Raw genomic sequence first — 10,128 nt, 5'->3', positions numbered from 1 at the left:
GAAGAACTAAAAACGTTTTTCTAGATGTCATATAGACATCTAGAAAAACAAGATAATTTTGTGCAGATGCAAAAATTAGAGGACTTATGGTTTGACTATGGAAGGGAGGAGCACCTGACAGGTGGCACAAGGGCAGAGCTAGGAACAGATACACTAATCTTTAAGTTATTTTTTAGTTCCCGCATGAGTTCAAAATCAGGGCAGCTTTGGGTAGTGCTCTGGCCTGATGAAGTATTTTTTAAGGTCGTTACACATGGAGGTTTTAAGGTGATAGCAGTGGCTGCAGTTCACTGACTGTCCTCTTCACAAGAATCAAGGAGCTGTGGAGTACCAGCAATGGATAAAGGAAGCCGAATCTAACTCTCTCAAAATTCCTGAAAGTGGTGCCTGGTTTATCTCAGGTAAGATCATTCCCTACGCCTTTTTTTGTGTCCATACAGCAAGGAGTAGGTGAGAGAAGAGAGAGAGAAGGGTTAGAGAGTGGCTGGTCTCGCTGGATGCCCGTGGCTGGTGGCTGGGCTAGCACATGCCTGCCCTCAACTCCCTGCAACACGAGGAGTTTGCATTGTCAGCACTAAGAAGGCAAACAAAACTGGTCCTGAAAAGGGATCTGAACTGTAAATCCCATCCATGACCATCGCCCTCGTAGCTCTTTGCCACTCAATTGACTGTCTTACTAAATCTGGATTAATTTAGGGAAAGGATAGGTGCCTTTCTCTCCAAAAGAGGCAATTCTGCACAAATGGTGTGACCAACATAAAGTGCCCAGGGCACATTCAGGCTAAGTAAGGTGATTTCTCAGCATTAGACAGTCCTGAGAAGTATGTAAAGTGAACTGATGTTGTTCAGTTGATGACTGAGCCATAGGCAAATCACTGTCTGCTCCTACAGAGCAGGAAGTGACATTCCAATGACAAAAGGAAGTAAAAAAGAAGAAAATGTACTGCAGTGATATTACAATGCTCAGACTACGCCTGGAAGAACTGTGAGAGATTTAGATGCCCTTTATGACGAGGAAATCTGGAAACTATTTCAGATTAAAGCCAGCCCTTACAGCTATTTACAGAACTCATTTTGCTATTTTATTTGAACAAGTGTGTGCAACTTACCAGGAATAAAACAAACAAACAAACAAACAAACAAAAAAAACCAAAACAAAAAAAAAAAAAAACCAAAAAAAACCAAAAACAAAAAAACCCAAAGAAAACCACAAAACCTAAGCCCTACATATCTCTTAATAGTTTCGCAGTTAAGAGATTCCTTTGGTAACAGTCCATGTGAATGTCTGCTGCCTCTTTGCTATCTCCTTCTGTGCTGTTAATTATGAAATTTCCTTCCTCTTTCAGAAAATAGGCTTGATACAATTGTATTTGGAAGGTTTGTGAGGAGGGGAGGAAGTCCAGCGTCTTCTTTGCCAGTGGATGCAAAGAAACTTCAGTCACTCCTCCCCAACAGAGACTGACACATAGGTCAGACCATGAATCTGTGTTAGGCATCAAGACATTTTTCAGATATGGAATTTTTCACACACCCTTGTTGCCCATCTTTAAAATAATGTTCTGGATCTCACCAATCCACAGGCAGTGGGGGAAGAAAATGTTTTAAATAGATTTTCTTGCCAACTTTCCTGCTTCAGCATGTTTCTCTGAGGTATTCAAGCCAAATTTGGTGTTTAAATTTGGTAGGTAATTCTACAAAAAAGAAAAGGATTTAAAATCTTGGAAAAAAAAATCACAGAATCAAAGAATACCTTCAGTTGGAAAGAACTCATAAGGGTCATCAAGGACAATTCCCTGCTTGTCACAGGACACCCTAACACTAAACTGTATTACTAAAAGCATTGCCCAGATGCTCCTTGAAGTGTTTGCCCATGGGAAAATGTTATACACTTTTTTTTTTTAATAAGAAAGGAAACAGTGATAAAGCAAAGGAAGAAAACAAAGGTTAATAGAGATAATATAAAGAACAGGCATTTTTCCAGTTATTTTTAAAACTATATACTGGTATCCAGGAAGTATGACTGGACTAATTACTTTTTCTTCCACTATCCATTATTTAAACAATAGTCCAAAAATGCATGTTGATTATTTCCAATGATTGCTGAGCTCAGTTAACAAGAAGCAGTTAAAGGTAGTACAAAAGGTTGATGAGTGTATCTGTAAGCCAGCACTCATGGAGATATGTTTGTCTGCTGTGCCTCAGCCAAACTATTGAGGTTCAGGTGCTGGTGTCACCAGGCAGGCCTTTGCAGCCTCTGCAGCTGTGACGTGCACCCTTGGGTGCAGTGTCCTAGATGGGGGACTCCTCCCTCCCTTAAATGTGGTCCCTCTTGTCAATGGAATTTTTCATGATCTTTTAATTGCATTATGTAATTCACAGCCTTCCAAACATTAAAGAAAATTATATTTATTGTTAAATATTATTTAAGCATGTGTAACATTCTTAGATGTTATGCAACTTGCACACTTCCCAGGAGATTACATTAATGATTTAGCATTGCTACATTACATTTTTCAAAAGTTCAGTCTGAATATAAGCCCATAAGGCAAAAGTGATTTAATTTCAGTACACATCCTTTCCTGGCTGCTCTTCCCCAAGCTGACATAATTGACACTTGTACCACAAAAGACTCATAGGTTGAGATGAGAACAGGGAGAGATTACTCACCAATCACTGTCATGGGCAAAATGGATTCTGCTTGGGGAAACTTGTTTAGTCTATTACCAATCAAATCAGAGTAGGATGGTGAAAAATAAAAATATTTCTGCTTAATTACTACATGCTTTGTGGTTGCTTTCACTAGGTAGGTACAGAAATCAAGCAAATTAATACAATAACCTCTTAGTACTTTCAATCTCATGGTTTATTTCCCTAAATTAGATCTTATTTTGATCTGTGTGGATTTCATTTGTCTGACCTTGTCAGAAAAACTTTAAACTGTTACCTTTATCACCCTGAATGAAAAAGATTGTGAAGGATTATGGCAAAGAGTACCTATCATCCTTGTTACATCCTTTTAGTACCTCTACATCCTTGTAGAACCTGACCAAAAAAATAGCAGGCTCATAAAAATATTCAACAAAATTTGGCAATGGAAGACCAACTAATGCCATAACCCATGAGAACAAGGAGCCTGCAATGGGCCCCCATGGCTGGGGGGCTGCTCTCAGCCCCTGCAGCTGCTGAATGGGCACACTTACCCTGCCCATAGCTGCTTTTTCATCAGAGCAGATCTTTGCTTGGAAGGGATCCCAAAGCACTGTATGGGTCTTCCTATGTCACTGCAGCAGTCTGTGAACACCTAACATCAGTAACTGGCAAATTATCACCTGCAAAGCCACCATGGCATGTTACCCCCACCTCCTATGCATTCAGACCCATCAGAGAGGTGGTTATAAGATAGTGTTGAGGTTGAGCTTTTCCCCTTAACCTTAGAGACAGTAGAAGTTTAATGGACTTGGTGGGATTCCAGAGAATCCTCAACAGCTCAGCTTTTATGCTGTCAGTACTCTCTAAAAGAAACTAGTGTTGGGGATGTTGGCATAACAATTGAATTTGAAGTATCAGAGAACTGTGTTTACTCATGCCAGGGAGTAGCTCTTTGTTGTTAGCCCAATTTCTGACCTTTCAGATTGGGACTGGCCCACCTGCACCCCCTGGCTGGATGCATCTGGTGCTGAGATTCACCTGTGAGCAGTGGCTTGGGGCAGGTGCCTGACACTGCCAGATTCCACAAGTGCAAAGGAACAAGAAGGCAGTGCCACCTCCTGCCTGGTGCTCCCTGAGGTATGTGTCAGGTGCAAGGGACATTGTAAGGTTGGCTGTTCTAGCTTTGCTCTTCCTTGCAGTCTGTCCTCAAGGATTTCAGCAGCTTTGAGCAGGTACCCCTTTGCAGGAATCAGCACAGCACCCCATCATTCACAGTCCTGGCTGTAGGAGGAGAGGTGCAAGCACACCAGGTGTGTTTGGGGTATAAAGGATGCAGTAAAATTGTTCAGATTTTTTGCCCTAAGACCCATCTGAACCCAGGCTGATGGGAAAACAGTGTTTCCTTTACTACCAGGCTGCAACTGGCTCTGATGTGGCTTGAGGTGCAGAGGAGCTGAAGAAAATGGATAATTTCCTTTAATTTCTTAGTTATTACTAAACGTCCAACTGAGAAGAAAATGTAATTCCTCCTGGCCTCATGTTGTACAGGCTCCAGGATAAAACAAGGCTGTTAAAATCCCTGACAATATAAATGACAATGTATCTTGTATATAAATAGGTCACACTGTGTAAGGAAATATTGTCATCATTAAGGATATCACTTAAAGCCAAAGAACACTTGCTCTTTCTAGACAAGATCTTTAGCAGCAGATTAAAAAAATAGAAGTTTTTAGAAAAAAATGTATTTTACAAAAGAAGTGGTTGACTTTATCCTTGTTGTTAGTACATTTTGTCATGATCTGAAACAGAAAATTCAGTTAACTTTGTCCTAACAGCTAGCATTTCCTTGTAATTTCTTATTTCACTGTTCAATTTCTTCCTTTTATTTTAATCCTGTATATTTTCTCAGGGAATAAACCCCCTTTCTTGCATTGTCTTTCTGCTGAGCAGACAAGCAGGATCAAATCCTATATTTGGGAAATGCAGTCACCTTGGCTAAAAACAGAAGAGGATGACAAATTTTCTTGATATCATGCTTTTGCTACGAGTGCCAATCAGTATGTTACTACGCTTCAAATGATACTTTTATATCACAGATTGCTTTTTCCATTTCCTCCATTAGAGGTTTTTCTAAACAAAACAAAATATTTCCATTTTAAAAGCCTGCTGTGATAAAATCAGGCCTTTAGACAGGTATAGGGACAGTCTTACAGTGGTCAGGAACAGAGTATTGAGATCGCTGTTTTTCTCAAGTTTCGGTCTTTAAATTTGGAAGCTAAAATGCTGAGTGCTGGCCCTAGGTAGGATCTTGATCTGGGTAAAAAGCAATATGTGGCATTTCCTGAAATTGTGACTGGCTTTTGGTATGGGTCTTCAACAAGAATTACCTACTTCATAAGAAAAGGAAGCATTGATTTTCCAATAAGTCATTTTTCATGTAGTTTTCTAGTTGCATTTATGTAGAAATGTGGGATAATGGCAAACTCCTGTAGAAGAGCAGATTTTTTTCTAATGTCCTGCAGAATAAATTTAGATGGGAAAAAAGTGAATAAAATTCACTTTTGTCTCATCTCACAGATAAAAATATGAGGCTTCTGTGTTTTCCTGCTAGATTTTTTTGTAGGTAAGATGTAAGATTTAAAAGCTAAGGCTGAATTTCTGTCTTTAGTATTTAGTTGTTGATTTGATCCAACGAGCTCCACATGTCTCCTCAGCAGAGACAGTGGGAATGTAGTGAGATATAAACTTGGGACCACTTTCTTTCCCAAGGAAGCATGGTCTGCCCTCAGTGAGATGTCATTCTTTTTTGAGGGTAAAATTTGTGCCACGTGGTCTTGTTTTTTAGAAATGTGGCATGTGACAGAATGGTTCCTTATTTAGCACTGGGAGTTTTTACCCAACCACCCAGCCTGCAAAGCCGGGAGGAGCGGCCGCTGTCCTCTCCTCAGCAGGACTTTACCACCAGCAACTCTCACCATCCAGGTTTTGCTGAAGGGAAGGAAAGGAAACAGCATTTACAATTATGTTCTCTGGGTTCTTGCTTCTTCTCTCTCTTGTTCACAGCTCTTTGCAGCTGGCGGGTAAGTGCCTCCTGCTTGCTTCCTGTGAAGGTTGTCATGAAAGTGCTTCCACTCCTCTGGCTTTTCTGGGTGATTGTGGCTCTGTGGTATTGCCAATATGTACATTATTAGTTTGGGGATGGGGAACCTCTTAATGGCAGGCAAGAGGCAGGGGAACAATCACAGAGAAAAAAAGAAATGGTTAGAGAAAGAACCAGAGACTCAATCCTTAATGGTTGTGTTAATATATAGTGGCACTATCATTTCAATTACCCCAGAAGATCAGACGTAAGAAAATACGTGTTTAAATGCCATTTAAAAAAACTATTTAATTCTTTACTACTGATTTTTGAGCTGTTGGTGTCTGGGTAATGCTTTGCAAAATCAGGCAGGGAAAATCTCTAGAAGTGGCGAAATGCAGAAATATTGGTAAGACATTAAGATATTCACAGACTTTCAGATATTCAAACAGACACAGATATTCAAACAAAAAAGGGGGTTTTATTCATTGTTTTAAACAGACTCATTGAATTCACTGGCATTGATAAAGTGGATGGATTTTTTTTTTAACACAATTGGATTAAGTTTAGGAAAGCTCTTGTGGAATTGCAGTGTACAACATTACTGCTCTCCCTTTAGCTGCACTTCTCTCTTGTAGGTATTCTGCGGACCTGAATGTTTAAGGTTAAATCCTTTCACCTAACTCCTGAGTATTGGCACAGATTGTCTCAGAGTATTAGTATTTTTTTAATCACCACGGTCTCCCTGCAGGCCAGAAGAATTATTTTCAGTGTACTGGCTAGTCTCAATTACATAGATTTCAATTTCTTTGCAAGATTTTTAAGGAAATGTCTTTGACCTCTTAAATACATTTTTATTGAATATCACACCCAATGCTCAAGATATGTATCAGGGACAAAAACTGGTTATGAATCCCACAAGCTTTGGCAGGAAATACAACCAGATGGGTCACAAAGCACAAGACAAGGCAGCAGAGCAAATTCATAGGCATGGTTCACAACTGCTGCTGGTAAGGACTGAAATTAGCTCCCCTGCTTCTACCTTCCCTTGAAGCCAACACTCCAGGCATGATCAGATAAACTGCCTGGAGAGCTAGGGACTCAATTTCTGGTGCAGGTGTACCTTCTAACTTCCACCAGCCTTTACACACTGTGTCCGTGTCAGATGCTACTAATTCCCTGGTCCTTGCTACTTTCTCAGACTGCGACTGGCTTCCCAAAGTCATTCCTAGTTTTATAGTCAGTGCTCATAGTAGGGGATGGCAGATCTTGTAGTCAGCAAGGCTGAGGAGCCTAGAATGACCCCTGAGAAGCCCAAACCAGTTCACTCACATTTAAATGAAGAAAGGAAAGGAAAGGAAAGGAAAGGAAAGGAAAGGAAAGGAAAGGAAAGGAAAGGAAAGGAAAGGAAAGGAAAGGAAAGGAAAGGAAAGGAAAGGAAAGGAAAGGAAAGGAAAGGAAAGGAAAGGAAAGGAAAGGAAAGGAAAGGAAAGGAAAGGAAAGGAAAGGAAAGGAAAGGAAAGGAAAGGAAAGGAAAGGAAAGGAAAGGAAAGGAAAGGTGGATTTGGGAGAGGGGAGACAAATGTCGCAGCAAAGATGGCAGTGTGCCCACTGGGAGACCTGTAAGATCTGGAAGAGTGGGAAAAGTTCATAGAGGTCAGAGATCTACTAGGCCATGCATTTGAGCATAGGTTGGATGGAACAAGGTAATGGTAATGGCAGTGTGGCTGAGGGAATTCACTGATGTAAAACCATCCAACAAGCTGTGCTCAGCTCAGCTTCTGCTGCCCACCGTTTATCCACAGCATGGTGATGTATAATCATGATGTACATTTTCTATTGTCTACTTTATTTTTAATCAGAAAAATTGATGTTGGTCTGGATCCTCTTGAAAAACAGAATGTTTTTATCTGACATGAATGCAATGACTTCTTGTTCATGTGAATGAGAAGTAGAATCATATAGTGTATCCACTACACATATATCCTACAATAACTATTTGCTATGTGTTGTTTTGTTTTACAGACATTAAAACATTTTTACTGTATAATAAAGTCAACAGGCTCTGTCTTGAGGCATCTATTGCACAGTCAGTTAGAACTGCCACTTGCAATCAAGACAATGAATCACAAAAATTCAGATGGATCACAGATCATCAACTTATGAGTGTGAAACTGAAACTATGCCTGGGTGTGCCACTGAAGAAGGATCAGGCCATGGTCACCCTGTATCCCTGTAATCAGAAAAGTGAGCTCCAGTGGTGGGAATGCAGAAATGAAAGCCTCCTTGCAATCCAAGGAGAAGATTTATTTTTCAGTCCTGGCAATGAAGAGCATGATAACGTTTTGTTAAAGAAGGAGCTGAGTGCAAAGAATAAATGGAATATCTATGGGGCCATGGATGTGTTATGTTCCCAAGGATATGAAGGTACGGAAAATTGATTGTTTCCTCCTTTGCATTAATTACTTTGTGAGTATTAGAGTGTTTAGGATCTTTGGCTCTGACTATTCTGACTCCTTCAGTGACCACCAGTTTTAGAAAATCCATACACTGAGGTACTTAACCTTGAATTTAATGTTATATTTATGTCCAAGCCTGTATCATATACACACACTTTTTTAGTCTATGCATTATAGTACATTAGCATTTCAAGTAATATAAGTATTACATGTACTCTCTATATATTCTATAAATACATATTTTTAGTGAATATGTATACACATACTCTCTTATCATGCATAGCATTCTATACTATGTATAGGTGTTCTCTAAAGTCACTATTGCTCACCATACTGTGTCACCACATTATTAACAGAGCACATAAAGACTAATAAATTTCTTATACAGTCACCGGGATATGAAATTTAGATCCCCAAGAATGAAGCACAATATGGGTGGCCTGAGTAAAAGTACTGATTTAAGCAGAGGAAGCGTGGCTTTTATGACTCAGGAGATGAGGATGCTCATGGAATTATTACAGTCACCAGTGCAATTACCTTTTTGATTAACTGAAGTCTAATTGTTCTGACTGGCTTTCCCACATCCAGAATGAACGCTCCAAAAGCCACGTCACAGGATATTTGAGCAATGAACTCAGCTTTGCATGTGGGAAGCTGCTTCACTGTACAAGATATTTAGAATAGTCACTGGAATAAAAACAGAGAGATAGTATAAAATATGTTTACTTTTTTCCCTGGAAATCAAGATTATAAATATTAGTTCTTGCTCTTGCACATATTATATAAATCTTAACATTGTTTGAAATAGAAGTATTTTAGGGTAGACCTCTGGATCTTTATTAAGATTGTAAAAGTGTCTTGGTCAGAAATTTAATTATAGACCCCATCTATGGTGTGTTATTTTACATCAGAATAGTGCTGCTCTAAAACATGTTAGCAGCTGAAGTTGGAAAAAGTGCTGAAGCAATTTTTGTTATGATTGTGGGACAGGAACCATGGAAAGCACTTTGTGATGCAATTCTGCCCCAGACCTTACTTTTTCTCTAGTTTACATTAATTTGCTACTTTTCATATTCATGTTATCATTTTGTCTTCTCAGAGACCTTCACGCTGCTAGGAAATGCTTTTGGGGCGCCATGTGTTTTCCCTTTCATGTACAAGCAGCAGTGGTGGGCGGAGTGCACGGCCGTGGGCCGCGCCGACGGCTGGCTCTGGTGCGCGACCACTGCCGACTACGACACGGACCAGCGGTATGGCTTTTGCCCATTTGGAGGTAAACCTGCTCCCTCCCAGGTCCCCTCAGCATGCCTTTGGCAAACCAGCACAGGCAGAATATGATTATCTTTATAATAACAACGCATAACTTACAAGAATGCATTTTAGTATACAATGCATTGCCATAGGCTGCAGCTCACTATGCAAAGAAATGACATGTTGCACAAAGTTGTGAAGAGAGTGATTCAAGAGTAAATCAGCATTCAGTTCCCACTTGCTGTGGGGGTGTTGCTGAGCAGCACAATAATTCCGAGCTCCTTACTGCTTCCCAGCCAGGATGTGTGCTGTCACTTTTGTACAACCCTCTTCTGAGGACTCCCGTTGTGATGGATGTGCGCACAAAAAAGTGCACTGTAGGAAGATTGATGTTCAAGTTAATGTTTCAATTTGCATGATTCTCATGTGAACATATTTTTTTGCTAAAGTGGAATGTGTCTTTTTATCCATGCTTTTAAGCCCTGTTCATGTTGTCCAGGAAGCAGCTTTTCCATCCCATGGCATTTCTCTGCAATTTCAATCACTTTCTTTTATATCTGTGGTCACTTACCCCTCTATCTCCCTTTATGGCCTGGAGAGTTTTGCATTCATGATGTTGAAGTTTCCACCTGACACATCTCATCTTTCCTCTATATTTCTCCCCATGGCTCCTGTTCAACATTGTCTTTT

General features: G+C 40.0%; 1 protein-coding gene across 3 annotated transcripts in view; it reads left to right on the top strand.

The window, feature by feature from the left end:
- Positions 1-5,451: 5,451 nt before the first annotated feature.
- The window catches only part of LOC135293946 (macrophage mannose receptor 1-like), a 32,523-nt gene continuing 27,846 nt past the window's right edge, over positions 5,452-10,128 (top strand). The window contains exons 1-3 of one of the 3 annotated variants that reach the window (XM_064408642.1): positions 5,452-5,729; positions 7,754-8,155; positions 9,287-9,460. In XM_064408642.1, the coding sequence (XP_064264712.1) occupies positions 5,672-5,729; positions 7,754-8,155; positions 9,287-9,460 (634 nt within the window). In that variant the 5' untranslated portion in view covers positions 5,452-5,671. The remainder of the gene's footprint in view (positions 5,730-7,753; positions 8,156-9,286; positions 9,461-10,128) is intronic. The other 2 variants (XM_064408632.1, XM_064408651.1) reach the window with 2 other exon arrangements.

Source organism: Passer domesticus, chromosome 1, assembly GCF_036417665.1.
Source record: "Passer domesticus isolate bPasDom1 chromosome 1, bPasDom1.hap1, whole genome shotgun sequence".
Classification (NCBI taxonomy): Eukaryota; Metazoa; Chordata; class Aves; order Passeriformes; family Passeridae; genus Passer; species Passer domesticus.
Note: the sequence above shows the minus strand (reverse complement) of the source record. Positions and strands in the feature narration are given on the sequence as shown.